The following is an 18,844-nucleotide window of genomic DNA, read 5'->3' on the forward strand; positions in this document are numbered from 1 at the left end:
ACTGCCCCCCCAAGAAAGAGCTTGGATCAGTCGCGGCAAGAGCATTCTGAAGTGCCTGAAGCTGTGTTGCGTCTAGTTGAGTTTCACTTCCTGGTTTCCCTGGAGCTGGACATAGTTTCTCCCTTTTCTTGGCCATGCTGGGGGTCTCGGGGCGTGAGCCGCTCTCGTTCTCTCTGTCCTTCACCTTCATCTGAGGTGGCTTGTCTCCTGGTTTCTTGCTGCTGCTGTCTCTCTCTGAGTCTTTACCTTGCTGCTCTGTATGATTTACTGCTGCCAAAGGTGTGGAGGGAACAGGAGGAGGAAGAGGAGGTTGAGGAGGAGGAGGAGGAGTCTGCAGAAGAGTCTTGGTTGGGGTAGTGCTGAGAGACATGGCAGGAGAGGGGGTGGCTGGTGTAGGGAACCCAAGCATGCCAGCACCGGGAGACGCTAAAGCTGAAATACAGTGGTATATAAATATGGAAATATTCAATATTTTAATATTCAACCCCAAATCACTATGGAAATTTTTTTTGTATGACAAGATAATGATGCTTAATTTGTCACTGGCTGAGTCTTTCTTGTTAAGATTTTGTTATGGATCAAAACTGTCACATGCGCTTTATGATAATTTCAATCTGCCAATATATTATAATATAAATATACCAAACCTACAGTAAGGGGAAAAACAAACAACACAAACAAAAGCCATGATATAGATACATTTGTTGTAAAAAATCTCTGAATTATCAATTAGCAGTTCAACTCTGATGATGACATTATGCATGCACTAACTCCAACCATTTTGATTTTAAAATAGTTTTAAAAAATAAGACTTTTTGACAAACACCACTGTGATACAGAATAAACAGTAGTATAGTAGAATAAAATAGTGCATGATCAAGCTCAGTTCATAAAGCTTCTAGTCTATTTAACTTTTTTTATCACTGTTCGTCATACTAACTCACCAGGTGTGTTGGGTGGGAAAACCGGAAGTGATGATGGCCCATTGACCCCAGGAAGTAGCACTGGCGGAAGGCCAGATAACCCTGGGTAGCCTGAGGGTAGGCTGAGGCCATGAAGTGCATTATTGTTGTCCACTGCAGTCTGTTGCTGCTGGCCAGGCAGGCTGAGTCCCTCACCAGCTTTCTTCATGCGGTCCAACTCTTGCTGGGCCATCAGTTGACGGACAGTGGTTGGTGCTAGGTAGTCCTTTTCTCTATCTACCTGGTTTCCCAGGGTTTCTTGCACTTTGGTGATGTGCTGTTTGGAGAAGATGTGATCTCGGACGGACATCCGGGCAGTGTACTTTACACCACACAAAGTACACTCAGGCCTGGGCCCCTCTGGTGAGCCTTGACTTATCATGAATGGCTTTCCAATGTTAATCTTGAATTTCTTTTCTTTAGCACGGGCATTCTGGAACCAAACCTGGACAACACGCTTGGGGAGTCCAATCTCATTACCAAGCATTTCGCACTCTTGCATTGTGGGAGTGCGGTAGTCACTAAAACAGGCTTTGAGGACTTTAAGTTGCAGGTTACTCATCTGGGTCCTGAATCGTTTGTGGCCTGGCCTGTCCCCGGCATTGCTGCCTTTCCCGGACTTGCTGAAGGGGTTACCTGCCCCAAATGGACTAGGGGAACTGGGATCAGCTAGACTTGACGATTCACTCCTGTCATTGAAGTCATCAATTTCATCATCTCTGGAGCTATAGTAAGAGTCACAGTCCTTTCCAGAGAAGCTGAGGGCGGGGCTCACCATGCTGAATTGGAACCTTTCATTGCCACCATCAGAATTTGGTGCCAGGCCACTCTTGTTTTCACTCAGCTTGTCCCCTCCGTTGGCTGTGAGGCTCTCAACCTCATTGTTATTACCCTCATCTCCAGTTGTAGCATCGCTAATGGCTGTATTAATAGATGACGTCTCATCAAAGTCCATCTTATTGAAATCATAAGATGAGGCTTCTGCTGAATTAACATTAGGCCCTTCAGTTTCATCACAGTTTTCAGCTTTTAAGGATGAAGGGCTTATGAAGTTTTTTAATTGTGCCTCAGATGGTTTGACTGGAGTTGAGGATGCAGCAGGAAGCTCATACTCATTTGGCTCAGTCTTGGTAGGCAGCTGTGGGTAGTCAAAGAAATTATATTTATTTGGGCTTTCACCTCTTTCATTGTCTTGATTCATCATTGGGCTTGGTGGCAAGCTAAAGCCTGCCTGCTTAGCATCATGCCAGTGTCTAGATCGTATGTGGCTATCCAGGGCAGATTTAGCCTTGAACAGTGCTCTGCAAAAGGGACATTTCTTGTGGGACTGGGAGGGCCCTATAGCCCTGAACTGCCCCTTCCTCTCTCTTGCACGAGTGTTTTGGAACCAAACTTGCACAACTCTCTTTTTCAAGCCAACCTCTCGTGCAATGTGGTCCAACATCTTCCTTGTTGGGTTAGAGTCAAGTAGGTATTTGTCATAGAGAATCTCCAGTTGTTCTGGTGTGATGGTGGTTCTCAAACGTTTATCTCTGTGTTGCTCTTCACTACTGTTTCCACCATCTTTGTCGTTAGCACTTTCATCTTTATCATCCAGTTTTCTCTTCATTGCCCCAGAGCCTGCAGCAGAGGCCAATCCAGAGCCACCCTGAGAAGGCATTTGAGAGAGGCCTCCAGATAACAGCTGGCTAGCCATTAGGGGGTTGTTTGGGTCAAATATCATATAGGGCATATCAATGGGTCTTTCAAGGAATTGAGAGTGAAGGAATTGGTTTTGGGCAGCTAAGAAATGCATGTGCTGGTGCTCCTGCCATAGCTCTACAGTAGGGAATGCAATCTTACACTGGTCACACTGGTACTGAAGCATCTGGTGAGGGAGGCTGTTTGTGAGTGAGGAAAGGGCAAGGGAGAGTGGACTTGACGGCACTGCAGCTGCCTGTGGCTGGGAATGGGGTCTTGACATTTGTGGCTGGGGAGCTTTCTGAGGAGGGGGCTGGGGTGTGCAGGCCTTCGATGGTCTGGGTTCTGGTAGGGACTTGATCACAGGCGAGGGTGCAGTCTCAGTTTGTTTAGGTTCAGCTTCAGGGGCACTGTCTGGCTTGGGGGAAGTTTTCCCAATGCTTGCACGGGGAGAGGCCATCACAGGGGAGCTTGAGCCAGAGCTGCTGGCAGTTCCTTGGGACTGTTTGGATGGCTCTGAAAGTACAGGGATAGTCTTAGCTGGACCTTGCTCAACAGTATCTACGTATTCCTCACAGATGTTGTCCTCATTACCTTCCTCGTCTTCATCCTTATAACACATCTTTTTCTGGTGAGTGATAAGGTCAAAAATGCGTGGGAACACGATGTTGCACTTTTTACACTGGTACTGCATGTTGCTGGTTCTGATGTATCGTTCATTGGTCAGCTCTTTTTTCTCATTATCTTTAGAATCTGCCTGGTTTTCGTAGCTTTTGCGAGCTTTCTGGCGGGCATTCTGGAACCACACCACAATGACCCGCGTTGGTAGGTTGAGCACAGTGGAAAGTTGCTCAATCTCATCATCCTTTGGATAGGCATTAGTGTCAAAGAAATCTTGAAGTACCCTCAACTGGTAATCAGTGAATCTGGTCCTGGAGGACCTCTTGTTGAAGGCTGAGTCAGTTCTGTAATATTCATGTGCATTGAGCTGGGGCTCCATTCGAATATCTTCCAATGTAGTAATGGGAGGAATATTAAAATTGTAGGGAGAGTCTTTACTCCGCTGTCTCTCTTTAAAGAGGGTGTTACGGAACCAGTGCTTTATGACTTTTTGGGGCAAGCCAGACTTCTCTGACATCTCCTGAATTTGCTCTTCATTGGGGGAATTGTTGATGTCAAAGTTGGCACGGAGGATCTTAAGCTGGTCATCTGTGATACGGGTGCGTGGTCGTTTAAACTGGGACTGGCGGAGGAAGTTTGGATCTAGACCCAATTGTTGCTGGCAGAGCTGTGTAAGGTCTGTGGAAAGAGAATCCATAGTGGGCAGCTGGAGGGCAAGCTGAGGGGGCAGGCCCGGGTGCTGGACGGACTGCATCATTAGGGGTGGGAAAAGGGGCAAATCCAAGGGAACTGGGAGCTGCACTTGGGGAGGTGCAGCAGGGGCACTCGGTGGTGGAGGAGGGGGTGGTGGCTGGGGCGGTGGTGCCTGGTGAGATGGTTGGTGTGGGGTCTGAAGGGGGACAGGAGCTGGTGAAGGTACTTGGGTTTGGGGCTTGGCCATTGATGTGGAAGGAGGCTGAGAAGCTGTAACTGGGGCTTGAGTTGGAGGTGGTGGAGGAGGAGGGGGTGGTGGCGGTGGTGGTGGTGGAGTCTCTGGTGATGCAGGGTTTATTGGATAGAGTTTGTCATAGGCCTCTCTGTACTGCTGGGCAAACTTTTCCAGCTCCACATATGGGAAAAAGTGACTGTGCACATGTTCCTGGTGGCTTTTGAGAATAAGCATATTGGAAAAGAGTTTTCCACACATCCCACACTCAAGTTTATCAGTGTTCATTTCCACTTGTTCAACTCCGTCTTTGTTTTTCTTTTGGTTTTTCTGTCTGTTTTCATTGTACTGGATGACTAGTTCAAATCCAAAGTTCTCTAGTAGTGCTTTGGCTGCATTGCCCCTTGCTCCTGACACAATACGTGGAGGAGGAATCAATGGCTCTGAGAACTTGGATTTTCTAAGGTCTTTGTTGTCTTTATCATTTAATGCATCACCTGCATTTTCCACTTTTGCTCTGTTTTCCTGTTTTTCTAGTTGGTCCTCTGCCTCTCTTGACATCTGAATTTCTGAAACTGACACAGTGCTTGACTCCATTTTGGATTTGTGGTTCTGCAGTTGCTGGTTTTTCTGTTGCTGAATTTGCGACTGTGTCTGTGAGGCTTGCTGCTGCTGCTGTTGTTGTTGCTGCTGAGCCTGTTGCTGGGCCTGAGCCTGCTGCAGCTGGTGTTGCTGTTGCATCTGCTGCTTCAGGTCCTCTAGGAATGATCCAGTAAGGCCAGGCATTCCAAAAGCTGCTGCTGAGTGCAGCGCAAGTTCTGGACTAAGGTTGAACTCTGCTCCTGGGATGTAGAAGGGGAAGAGGAACTGTGGCTGTTGAAACTGCAGCAGTGCTTCTGGGGTCATTGGAAAATGGGGAAAGAAAGCTGGATTAAGGAACTGAGGCTGGAAGAAGGCAGCCTGTTGCTGGAGTTCATGTTGAAGCTGCAGTTGCAGTTGGGCTGAGGTCTGCGCTGACTGGTGGCTGCTGGCTTGTGCTGAAACATGGTCAGTAGTTGCTGTTTGTTTTGTGTTGTTGCTGCTGTTAGCTTCTTTGGGTTCCACAGTGTTTTCTTTGTTAGCAGAGGGCGTTCCACTTCTAGCAGTGTCTGAGTTGCTGTTGTTCCCTTGTGTGCTTGGGGCTGGGCTCTTTGCAGGCACTGGACCACTAGTGCTACTGCTGCTCATTTCGCTTTTGGCTGTTCTGGCTTTGGTCTGGTGGAGCACTGACCTCATATGAATTTCAAGTGTTGAGCTTTGGCTGTAGGCAACATTGCAAATATTGCATTTGAATGGTTTGTTGTCAATGCTGTTGCTTGTCTCTTGTGGAACTGGGCTTGACGCCTCTTGAAGAACCTTCTTCAACTTATGCAAGTGGGAAACTGAATTATAGTGGACTAACAGGATGTTCTTCTGGGTGAAGGACTCCTTACATACTGTGCACTTGTAAGGCCGAGAAGGGTCCAAAAATTTCTCCATTGTAAAGTTGGGCCCTTTTCTAAATGGTAGGGTCCGTTTTGGTTCTGCTCCCATGTCATCTAGTAGAGAGCTGCTGTCACTTCCTGTAGGACTGGGTTTCTCTTCCTGGTCCATTTCATCATCTTTGTCCAAGTCATTGTCAAAGGCCTGAGCTTCTTCCAAGGCCCTTGCTTCACTCTCAGTGATATCTCCATTCAGTGGCAGATTTCCTATGAGTTGCTGCACCTCAGCTTCACTAAGTTCAGGATGTCCATTTTCTAAGTGCTTCCTGAGGGCCAGGAATGTCCTGAAGCTGCGCTGGCAAAGGCTGCACATAGTGGCTGCTCTGATGGCATGGTACTGGGAATGTATCTGAAGCTTCTGCATTGTCTTGAAGGCCAGGCTGCAGTGGTTGCAACGATATTTGTAGACATGACGATCAGATACTGAGAGCTGCTGCTGTTGCTGCTGGAGCCTTTGGAGCTCACTGAGATGGTCCTGTAGAGTATCAGGGGACTTGCTATCATGTCCTAACCCGCTGGCTCTCTTCCAGCCTGGGGCCTCTGAGGCCTCCTTTGGGGGCTTGAGTTCCTCACCCTGCAGGTCCAATTCATTCTTGTCTTGACTAGTCAGCTCATCCTTTGAGATGTTTCCTGAAAGCAGAAAATACAATTTAAAGTAAAATACAATGCATCATTTACTTATCATAGTTCACCAGCAAAATGACAATTTGTATTTCAGTATTTCACTCTCTGCATGTTGGGTTGAATTTGTGACGAAAACTTGTTCTTTTTTTGCATGTCTCCATGGTGAATGGACAATCCAAAAAAGGTGAACATTCATGAATTGAAGTCATTGGGGATCCCCATATCTAAACACTCTCAGTTTATGTAGTATAATCCAAGTCTCAGTTATCTAGTCAAATGCTAAACTTCCTAAACACATGCACTTTTGCTAAAACATTACAATATAAATCACTTTCGTCTACACACGTGTCTGCCCCAACACGCTACCTGGCCGTGCATGAGACTGTTTGTACTGATGTGTTTGAAACAGTAATGTTTTAGCGAAAATGCATGCGTTTGGGAAGTACTGAGCGTACTATTGGATAAATGAGACTTGGATTATACTGCAGGAGCTGTGTTTGAGTTTGTAAAAAGATGTGTTGAAATAGTTTTGCTGTTGTTAAAAATGGTTATCATTTATTTCAATTCACGAAGAATGTTTGCCTTTTTTTTGGATTCTTCGTTTGTCATGGAGGCTTATGAGAAAAATGTTTCCTTAACAAATTCAAGGTTAGTGGTCATTTTGCTAGTGAAGTATTCCTTTATAGTTTTACATGTATGTAGCCATATATTTAAGTTAAACGGTATTATAACTTGGACAACAAATTAGTGACCGAATAAAAACAATCTAAGTATAAAATTTTGCTCACCTTGAGACTTTCCTGACCCATCAGTAAGAGAGGTAGAGGAATCCATTAGAGACAGACCTTTGTCTTGTCCAGTTTGGGGATGCATTATATTGTTCGGTGTTGCTGTGTCAGCTCCGACAACCTATAAAGACAAAAGAAATGCCCTCATTATCATATACATTTGTAAATAATGATAAGATGTAGTAGAGTCTGTTTCAAGTATTTTAAAGACAGAATTTGCTCTTCGCAGTCAACAACAATGATCAATGTCATGGCAGTATCTCAAGGGAGTATAACAAACGCATGCAAAATGTTTTATGGGGGTTCGCATTAAGCCCTTGCCCTAAACCACACAGGAGACGAGAGGTAGGACTGGACAATTCTAACAAAACAATTTCCATTTTTCATCACATGTTCACTTTTCAAGATGAATACTAAAAACTGAAAAAAAGAACAATTTGTTGTAGATATCTAAACACTTCATAAATGACAAAAGAATTAGCAAATTTGCAAAAACACATTTTAGCTTACACACGCAAACACACAAATTGTCGTAATCATTGCTTCAACATACAGTCATAATCAGCTTTTCCACGCAGTCAGGAGCCACGCTGTGAAGGTGGGTGAGATGCAGCTGCAGGTGAATCTTGTTGCTCAGGACATCCTGGCACAGTGGGCAGCGAATTACTGGCTGCATGGAATGCTGGGACATCACATGGAGCTGCATACGGTTGGCATCTTTACTGCTGTAGTTGCAATATGGACACTGCTGAACCTAAAGAAAAACAAGAACAAAAAAAACAAAAACAAGATGGTGTGATAAGCATCTGATTGGGAGTGGAGAAAAAGAACATCCTGTGCAATGAAGAAATTAATCCAAGAGCTGGAATTACTTTTTGCACAAGATGTACTCCTCATTCTTACACAACAGAGCCATTGCCGTAGCTGGCTGGCTTTCTAATACCTGCCTCACAAAAGATGTCAGATTTAACTTTTTAAAAACAAACAAGGGTCACATTGTTTCTCCTGCAATGTTAGGAATGAAAATAACTGCACATCTACAAAATGGAATTTAATTCTTACAAGGATTTCCTGTTTTTCACTGCCCACTTTCCTCATCCCGCCACATCTACCTCCCCCCCTTAACACAGAAAATGTAGATGTTTCATGTAATTCACTTAAGTCTCTCAACTCATGCAATTTTATTAGCAGAAAACACGATTGGCCAGAATTTCTAATCAGTATTACAGATGACAAAGGTGTGTACTCTCCCAAGCTGCGCCTTGCCCTCATTACAGGGAGTACTCTGAACATAGCTGCCTCCCCACCACCTGTCTTAATAGAATCCATTTCTGAAATGACTAAGTCCTCCCTCCTTGCAGGGCCCAGAACCAGACGAGCTAATACTTCATAATCTAATTTAAAAACACATATAATTTAAAGAGATGCAAAAAGGGGGAAAGAAGTAGGGAGGGAGGCCTAAGGCTAGTGCAGGTATTCCACTTAAGAACACAAAGACCGGCCTACTGTGCTTGATGCTAAAAAGCTCTGTCAGGGAGGGAATGGTGGGCTGCGTTTAACCCTTTGATAGAAAGCTGGCGCCAGCAATTGCTAAATGCTTAGCTTAGCATTTCTGCATCTTGCAGTTCATAAGTGTCTTCCCATTAGCTCATCCCACAGTGACAGTGAAGGTTAGATTTCATTAGTGCTTATAAAGGAGAACCTGCCTCATTAACTGTTCGCTTTCTGTACCTGAGCGGTAAAAATTTATTTGGAATATGAATTGCCAGATATACGCTCTCAAAAGACGCACACAAAGCTCCATAACCTGCTGATGTCTTTAGAAAGGTGAAAACAGTTACAAGTCCTTGGTTGGTCCTCTTTGAGTTGCCACAAACTACACCGGAAACATTTTCAAGGTTGTTGCTTTTGCAGCAAAACTGTCAGTTTCCTTTAGATATTCTACAAACCTTTACCTGCTCATTGGCAGAGGTCTTCCCCTCAGCAGACTTTGGCCTTTTTGGTGGACTTTCAATTTGTCGATCTGGCAGGAGGGAATGTTTAACCATGGCGTTCGGTCCGGTAACCTCTTTGGATGTGGCGTTCACTCCTGGCAGATGATGGAGGGAGACGGAGAGAATATAAGCATTACAGATGACAGCAACGGTATAAAAACACAACAAAGCTGCAAAATTGCAAAATGATTGATGGCGAAACCATTGATTTATTTTTTAAATGGAGCTTTTTGGACTGAGCGTTGAAGCAAAATGACACATTTAACATAAGAGTTGAAAGAGAGTAACAGGGCCATGTCACATTGATATATGGCATCCCATAGATCACACGTACATACTGTATGAGAAATGGGAATATTATTCTGGAATATATCACGTATATAAAAATGACACAATTGAGCGAATGAATTGAAATGTCTGACATTTTATGGCGTGTGGTGTTACATCACAAAGTGGTCAAACGACGATTAATAAACACGCAATAGGTGAATAAGACAAACAAGTCCACCTAATTAATATTCACTGGGACATAGGTGATGATTTTAGAAAATGATCTGACACCAAAAACATGGATACAAGCACAGGCTGTATTATTCACATTCATATACACTGACGTGTTTCTGCCCTGAGGACACGTGAAATGGAGAAAACTCGGGCAGGCTCATTATCACAGCACGACATACATTAAATGTTATGGTAATATTATACACTTCATTAGTTCATATACATTCCCCCAGCTGCCTCAACAACTTCTCTGTCTGTACAAGATGCTAAATTTTCGGGGCTTGGTCACGGCTGGTGGTACAGTAGCAGCACTGCATGTGTGTGTCTATTTGTATGTGTGCGTGTAAGCGTGTGTGACGTTAACAGCAGGGCTCAATGTGGAGAGATCAGCCTCTGGTTGTATTTAGTAAATGCTGCAGCCACTGATAAATCTTTCATTAGCCTCATCCTGAGATACAAGCCATGCAGGCCCTGCTATACTCTGCCACTGCAATTTACCCACTCGGCACAACACAAAGACACAGCAACAGCAACTCTCTCCCTCCCTCTTCTCCTTCCCCCCCATCTCCCTTGCTCTCTTCCTCCCTCTCTCCCTAAGCCATCACCACCACCACCACCACCCCCCTTCTCTTGCCTCCCCTCCCTCGTCTGGTCACTCAAGGCAATATGTGAGCCTCACTCTTGCGAATCAACGCTTCACGCTAGATGCACAAATGGAAAAAAAGGGAAATCAAAGCACTGATACATGGAGAGGGGGTTGAAAAAAAACATTTTGTATTTCATATTATTCTGTGGCTCGTGTTTGTATTGGGCGCATATCAATTCCTCCGGCCCGTTCATGCATTTTAATTCTGTTGCATTAAGTAGGCGTTCCACTTATTTTATTTGTAATCCCCTATATCTGGAGCCTGAAATATTGGCCTGTCAAGGAAAGTGACAAGAGAGAGAGGGAGGGAGGAAGAAAGGAAGAAAGAGAGAGAGAGGGGAGAGAAAAAAAAAACACAAGGGCACAATGTGAATTTCCAAGAACATCCGCGAATTGCTCTGCAGCTCAGAATAGCGAGGTAATCTCGTCTTCTGCTGCCTGTGATGGCCCCTGCAGGGCTCGCGTGTGTGTCTATGTGCATGTATGCGTGCGCGTTACGTGCTTCATGACAGGCCTCTGACACTCCATTGGTCGGAGCGGTCCAGCCTGGAAGCACCCGTCATATCACCTGACCTTTCCGAAGCCTGCGCCCCGCCTCCCGTATTTATTATGACCATTTCTAATTTCAACTTTCAATTTTTGCCTCCGTCTTCCAGTCAATTTGCAACTAAATTACATCCCCTGCAAAAGGAGATGAGGCGATTGTCAGACAAGGGGCTGCAAACACATTTACAATGCGGCGGGGGGAAAGAGCCCACAGATCACCATTGATTACTGTCATATTGAATGTAAATGTATGTTTGTGTAGCGTGTGTGTGCGTGCGTGTGCAACACCGAGATCTGTCCTTCTGGTTTAGATTCGTCTTCCACCTCTTGCTTTCATCAACACTTATGACACTCATGCAAAGAAAAACAGTTGGTTAACCTTGAATGTTGAGAGAGCAGTTCTCTCTATGGCCACTTAGCCACTTTAAATGCCAAGCCCTGCCAGTGAATAATAAAGTTGTTTTGAGGCACAGAATTGCATTCAAAATTGTAGAGTGTCCTCCAAGGATATAATCACCTGTAACACAAATAAACACAATGGCTGGCAAATCCCAAGCTCTATCCACAAATGTGTGAGCGAAAATGTAAATATGCTTGTGTAGCTTCATATTCTCGCCTTCAGTCGTGCTCAAATAATTAGAGAGAGATAATGTGAGTGAGCAGGATTGAGGACAAGACAGGAGCAGAAGACTCTCCTCTCATTTTCCTTTGTCTCTGAGTCTGCGCCCCGCACTTAATGACTGTGTCCTTTTCCCTCCTCCTCCCTGTTCTTTTCCCCTCCCTTCCCACCTTCCCTCCATCCCTTCATCTTTAGGTGGGCTCCACCAGCTGCAGCCCAGTGAAGCGGAGGGGCAGAATAAACCTGACACCGTCCCCCCCCCCCCCCCCACCAATGACAAATGTCTGCATGCAGCAGGACCTTGCTTGATTAGATAAATCAAAAGGTGATTTATGACACTCAACCCCTTTTGCATTGCAGGGGGAGAGAGCGGCATACTCACCACCCATCTTTATTTGCAACTGTCAATGGTGTTTAGGGAGCCGCGTATACACACGCTTATATACACGCTTATATACACGCAAGTGGGCGCTCAAATGGAGAGAAGTACAGAGCAATGGAGGGAGAGGCAGAGAAATGTCGGGAAAAGGAGGGAAGAACAAGGAAAAAAATGATAGAGAGGGACAGAGGAGCCCATAGCTCTAAATACCTCAGGATATTTCTGTCCCAAATTGTTCCTCAAAAGGCAGGAGGACCAGCAATACCATCACAGCTAATGCTTTTCCCGCGGATCTATTTTAGAATCTGCCCTTTTGTGTCGGAAAGGGTGAGACATTTTGTGCAAACTGAACCAAGCAAATGAGATTTTCACACAAACAAGCATATCATTGAATCCTTATATCTCCCCAACTATGACTTTATATGAAAATAAACTACATCTTGAAGCTGGGCTTTCAAAACAATCAAAGCGTACCTAGTGCAATCTTTTTTCTCTCTTTTACAAGCTGCAAAACAATTAGATTCCATTCCTGACATTTCATTTCATGAAAATAAGAAAAAAAAAAGACCCACAAACATAGAGCAGAGAGTGGGGGGGTGGGCTGTCAATTAAGAAGGAGCAGGCTGGGTGGCGGCAGCTTGGATTTAGTATTCAATTTAGCTGTCCTGAGCCCTGGCAGACTGGCTAAGGTTACGGAGTAGTAAATCTAGGAGGGAGAGCTGGCCAAAACAGGCCAGGGAGGGCCGGCCAGCATGATTTACTGGCCTACTGCTCTGAGGTTACGCATTAGGCTGACCCCCGGTCACCTGATAACATTACAGCAACACACTCTGAACCCCAAACTCCCACTGAAGCACTCAGCAGGCCCAGATCTAGCCGGAGGGAGGTAGAGAGAGACACAGAGAGAGAGAGAGAGAGACTGGAAAGAAGTGAGATGTAGAGAGGCAGAGATGGAGAGAGGAAGAGAAAAGGCTGTTAAACAGCAGCTGTCTTGTAGTTTGTGTTTTTTTTAATGACTAGCCCTCCTTTCTCTTCCATCTCCAGCTTGTGCTCTAATGAGAGATAAATATGAGCACGGCCTTGTCACATTTGACAAATCGTCTGAGACGTTCAACAAGCTGTCACCGCGCGGAAAACACACATACATGCACAAAAGAATTGCTGCGGGCTTGTAATTAAACATGCTAATATCTTTAATATATTTTAATATTGGAGAGACAGAAAAGCAGCTCCCGTCTCGAGTTGGGCAAATTTGCAAGATGCATGCAAATAAAAAAAAAGAGAGAATATTCTCAATGTGAACAAGCTAATATGGAATATTTAACATCTGATCATGTTTCCCCTCCTTATCTGCACGATTCAAAATCATACACGAAATTAATACGTAACATTTGACTTTAGGAGCAATGAGTAATTTCTTTGCTAATTTGAAGCAGGTAGAGATCTGTAATTTCCTCAGGCTGCCTGACAGGCTCATTTCCATGCCAGGGCCTTTGTTTAGTTGGTTATTTATAAGAAGAGGGCCCCTGAGCCATGGTGGCGACATGCACCATCTACACACACAGCACAAAGCTATCTGGAAGTAATCCACATCGGGGACATTTGCATGGAAAATGTAACATGGATTATAATTAATCTAAAGTGACATGGGATTATAAAAGACAATGTAAATGAAGCAAGGGAAAAAGCTCTTTCTGTCTGTTCCTTGCCCAACCCCATATCTCTGTCTCTCTCTTCCCCTCTCTATCTATCTGCCCCTCTTTGTTTAAAGGATCTTGGTCTTGGAGATGAAGTGCGCAAACACACTGCTCACTTGGTCACACTGTAATCCCTTCCCTGGAGATCTCCATACGGACACACACACACACACACACACACACACACGCACACACACGCACATGCACAGATCTGAACATTTCAAGCTTGCCAGAGATTTGGGGCTGAGGATGGAGATGCTAAATCTTACTACTTTAAGCTGGGAAAAGAGAAAAACAAGGCCCTGTCTCTGATGATAACCCTAGCATAACAACACTCTGACACACCAGACTCCCTTTTGCATTTTCTGGCATTTGACTTTCTGAAACCTCCTTTAATCCAAATGCAAAATAAAACACCAAAAACCCCCACCAGCAATATTATATCTGGCTTCCTAGCCAAACTCGCAGCCGACCCCAAGGCGATTCCTCGAACAAATTATTCGCAAAATAAAAAATAAAAGGGAAAAACAGTTCGGCTTTATTACATAGACTCCTGACATCTGATAAACTACACTCGGGGACACACGCATACGTAAGCATGCCTTAAAGTAGGAGGGACTCGGAGACTTTTTTGCATGTGTGCGGTGGTGTTAAATGACGCCGGCGGTAATATGCGGCGGTAAATGCATGGATGGTGGTTCCCCGCCAGTCCGTCAGACAGGCCTGTCAGAGAGATAGAGCTGAAAGATAGATGACTAGCTAAACTAATAGGCCCCAGCCTCACTCAGCTCTCCTTCTGCCTCATTGAGCCTCACATTATGGAGCTAGGTATGGCATGCTAGGAAGAGGAGGTGGGGAGGGAGTTTGAGATGGATAGAGGGCGGGAGTTGGAAGGTGTGTGTGTGTGTGTGTGAGGGGGAGAGTGGGGTAAGAGAGAGGAGACATTAGTAGAGGGAGAAAGAATAAGAGAGAGAGAACCCCATGCAATGACAGAAAAAAAAGGAGAGAGAGACCCCATGCAATATTCATCCCCAGCCATGGATTTCCATCTCATACATAAAAAGACCATATGAATTCTTATTTGGGTAAATCAAATCTAACAAAGCCAGGGCTATCCCGACCACAGCCTCGCAGCGGAGGCATTATGTGCTCCCTACCTCGCCCCAAAATAACAAAAACACCAAGCCGCCTTGTACAGATTGTTGCCCCTCCCCGCTTACAACATTGCCATTCTTACAAACGAATAAGCACTTCTTTCTATCTTGTGTTTTTTTTTTCTCTATGTGAGGTAATGCCTGGTGATGGGGTCACAGATTGGACAACAATTAAAGGATGGATTGAGCCAGGGGGAAAAAAAAACAGGAGAGAAAGAAAAATGAAGGGAGGTTGCAGGAGAAAAAAAAACTAATTTAAGGGTTGCAAGGATGCGGTGCAATATTAGAAAAACATATACACAGGCCCCCCCCATCTAATCCTGCGCTTATGAAAAATTAATATGTCATCGGAGAGGGCACAAGAACGAGAAAAGATTAATGCAAGGCGCTTATAAATTACAAGCACGCAAACTGATTTGATTAAAAAATAATCTGGGGCCTGGACATTGCCTGGTAATATCCACAACACTCAACTTATCCCTCTCTCTTTCTCTCCATTTTTTTTCTCTCTCCCTCTCCTTCTTTCCCACTCCCTGTCTCTCTCTTTCTCTTTTTCTCTTTCTGTCAGATGGAAACGATTAAAGCAGGTCACATGGAGGCTAGTCAGCAGCGTTCACATGTTACACACACATGTTAGGACCTTATCTGAAGGCGAGAGAGGGAGAGATGAACGATAACTTAGAAAAGAAGGGAAGCTTACGGTTCATATGTGTTTTGTGAGTGTGTGTGTGTGTGTGTGTGTGTGTAAGTAGTATATGTGTGTGTGTGTGTGTGTGGACTTACGGTCAGTTCTCCTGCTGTCAGTCAAGTCCCGGTCAGTGAGGTTGAGTCCAGGCCTGGAGGAAGAGCGGGGAGGTCTCTCACCATCCTCAGCAGTATCTTCTGAAAGTGCACAGAAGAAAAAGAATGACTACATTACCCATGATGCTTTCTTTTCTTTTTTTTTTTTTTTTTAAAAAGGCTGTATTCTCTGCGACTGTGAAAAGAACCCTCCCACTGTTTATCAGATATCAGATACTGCTATATCATATTAGTCATTTTGAAAATATTCCTGCTTGTGTATGTTCAGTTAATCCTCATAAAACCCCTTTTTTTCTACACAGAGCTTAGGTTTACGCTAAAGTACAGTTTATCTTGCTAGCAAATAATGCGTCTAGTGACTTGAACACATGTTCTGTTGAAAATAGCCCCGCCGTGCCACTTTTAGCGGGTGAAACGTAATACACACTGCCTGAAAACGGGAAGTTGTGTGGCAAAAAATATGTCCTACATGGAAACTATTTAAAATCATTTTGGTTCCCTCTTCACAGAAGCCACTTTTTTTAAAATAAATAAATAAATAAATAAATAAAAATAAATGTATTTAAAAACAGGCATAATAATGTTTATTTGTCCAAATATTTCCTTTTAAATAAATGTTTAATATTTCCCCACTTTATATTTCAGGTGAGACAAGTATTCATATCACAGCACAGACAAAATATTATTTTTACCATTTTATTGTAATTTAAAAAAAAAAGCATGAAAAGCTACTTTATTAATAACACAGAAAAAAATAGAGACCAATATTAGGAGTATTACGGTAAGAAAAAAACCACACGTAAATACTGTAAATGTCCACTACTGTCCTATGTATTGATATTCTCTCTTTATATTTCTGCTACCTCTGTAAAAAATCTGCGTGCACACACGCACAGACACACACACCAACACACACACGTGCAGCTCTGTACTATTAGCAGATTAGCCTGCCCATCTCTGAGAGTTCAGCCCCTTGTTTGATAATTCTGTGTATCTGCAGTGTTCTGCCAGTGGATTAAAGTGTGTGTGTGCGAGTGTGTGCGCGCCCTGTGTGTGTGCGTGTGTGTGTGTACAAGTGCGTATGTGTGTATATGTGTCGCCAGCGCAAGCTAACACTAATCCTAGCCGAGCCCCAGCGCTCCCTTTCATCCAGCCATCATTTGTCTCCGGCTGGGCTGATGTCACTTTGTAATGAATTTTGAGCAGTCTGAGAGAGGCCAGATAACCAGGCATGCGCGCGCACACACACACACACACACACACACACACACACACAAAACATACATACACACATATATATACACACATATAGCTAGTAGGACCCTGCACCATCTCAGGCTAGCACACACAAATGCAAAATCAAACAGAAACACTTGCACACAGGCGTCAGATCACACACACACACACGGTATCATATTCACACACACACACACAGAGCAAAACCGTTAAAAATTTCATGTCTTCTAAACGGGGGGAGGAGGGGGGTCTCTTTCACCACAAACCCCCTCACTCTGCCAGAGAATGAAGCTGGTGTATGTGTCTGTGTGCGAGTGTGTTTGTGTGAGTGTGTGTAAAAAAGCTGCGCTCATCAATCCTGCACTGCCTTAATAACCATATTTTATAACACACACACACACACACACACACACACAGAGTCATATTCATAGAAATCAGGCAAAGGGTGCATTGAGGTCAGCTTGCATTTGCATACAATCACTTTGGCCATTGTATGACGAGCACAAGGGGTCTGCAGAACCCCCCTCGGAAACATGATATGATTAACCCTTTCACATACAGCGGGGTGCACACACGCGCACACACACACACAACCGAAGAGACACACAAAGACACAGACAGACACACAGACTAAGTGCTGGCGCCGTTGCTTTAAGCGCTAACACATTAAGTGGACATTATATACAGCATGAAATTTTCATGGCAGATGCTGGCATGTGATTGAGGAGGGAAATTGTGGTTGTGTGTGTTCGTATTCATGAACGCCGTTGTATTTTTGCATTTGCACACGCGTGTGAGCGCTGTTTGCATTTTGCACATGTCTACGCACAGACTATTTCAAGGTGTATGTGTGAGTCGTTGTACATGTGTGTGTGTGTTTGTGTGTGAACGGGAGAGAGACTGGGACTGCACTCTGCTCCTGATGTTTTATTAATACGTTGGTGACAACGAGGATGAAATATCTCCTGTCAGCCACGAGAGCCCGGGCTGCAGAAATTGCAATTTTCACTGCTGGTGCTGCAGCGTCCATCTTTGTATTTTAATTCACTCCACCTTCGTATGGAGGGGGAAGAAGAGGGATAGCATGCGTGTGTGTGTGTGTGTGTGTGTGTGTGTGCGCGCTTGTGTAAATGTTGTTGTGCATAGTGGGTTCGAAAGTCTTTCATCACTGGTTTATCTTTTCTCTATACTTGACTTTTGTTCGATGCCAAGGAAAAGCAAATAGCACAAATCGAACAGCATGTTTCACAGGAGAGTGAGAGAAGAAGGGGAGGGAGAGGGGTCAGAGCAGAAATACACAGAGAGAAAAATAAGCTCTCGAAGATCTCACACACTGCAAGGTCAGGACAATGTCTCAAAAGAAAGGATAAAATAAAATAAAATAAAAAAATCTCAAAAAGCAGAACAAAAAAACACACCTTTTTAACTCTTTTGTTATTGTCTGCCTTCAATCCCTCACTGCATCATATGTACCGTGTGTAAAAAATTAGATATATACCATTGCTTTGACTGAAAGCAGTCTGTTTTTATAAAGCAGATTATTTGTATTTTTATTAGTATATAATAATCACTATTATAATATACTGTAGCGTTTGAATTTACATCATAAATTGCCTGCGACTTTACACAAAAATGTAGATTAAATACAACAAGTTAGTGACCATTATGCACATATCTGGCAACACATTCAGGACTAAAAATAAACAACTTTATGAGTTTAACCTTAATTTGTTTGATACTGCTCGATAGGTTTTATATCACATTTTATACTAGCAAATTAAACTCCCCCATTTTCCTACAGGACAACAAAGAAAGGAGGACATAGCTCTGGTGAAAGTGGCCACAGATGCATCCAGTGCTTGATCATGACATTACTAAACCAGCATCCTAACTGACCTCTAGGGGGCAGTCTACCTGTAGCTTGATAGGACACCAGAGGAAAAGAGAGACAATGAACAGAGAGAGGGAAAGAGAGGGAGGAATGAGGGTGAAGAGTGGGTGAAGAAAGAGAAAAAGAGAGAGGAGAGGAGGGGTGATCATCTGGGCCTCATCAGTGTTTTTTTTTCACTCCTTTCCCCTTTTAGTCGGTTAGATCTGTGGTGTGTGTGTGTGTGTGTGTGTGTGTGTGTGTGTGTGTGTGTGTGTGTG

The 18,844-nt window shown here is 44.1% G+C and overlaps 1 protein-coding gene across 4 annotated transcripts in view; it reads right to left on the bottom strand.

Moving 5' to 3' along the window:
- The window catches only part of zfhx4 (zinc finger homeobox 4), a 327,312-nt gene that overhangs the window by 3,956 nt on the left and 304,512 nt on the right, over positions 1 to 18,844 (bottom strand). For all 4 annotated transcript variants that reach the window (XM_049564704.1, XM_049564705.1, XM_049564702.1 and 1 more), the window contains 6 exons: positions 15,443 to 15,541; positions 9,076 to 9,209; positions 7,674 to 7,874; positions 7,121 to 7,241; positions 945 to 6,338; positions 1 to 432 (listed from right to left, as the gene is read on the bottom strand). The exon at positions 1 to 432 is cut by the window's left edge and continues 3,956 nt beyond it. In XM_049564704.1, the coding sequence (XP_049420661.1) occupies positions 1 to 432; positions 945 to 6,338; positions 7,121 to 7,241; positions 7,674 to 7,874; positions 9,076 to 9,209; positions 15,443 to 15,541 (6,381 nt within the window). The remainder of the gene's footprint in view (positions 433 to 944; positions 6,339 to 7,120; positions 7,242 to 7,673; positions 7,875 to 9,075; positions 9,210 to 15,442; positions 15,542 to 18,844) is intronic.

This window comes from Epinephelus fuscoguttatus, linkage group LG21, assembly GCF_011397635.1.
Source record: "Epinephelus fuscoguttatus linkage group LG21, E.fuscoguttatus.final_Chr_v1".
Classification (NCBI taxonomy): domain Eukaryota; kingdom Metazoa; phylum Chordata; class Actinopteri; order Perciformes; family Serranidae; genus Epinephelus; species Epinephelus fuscoguttatus.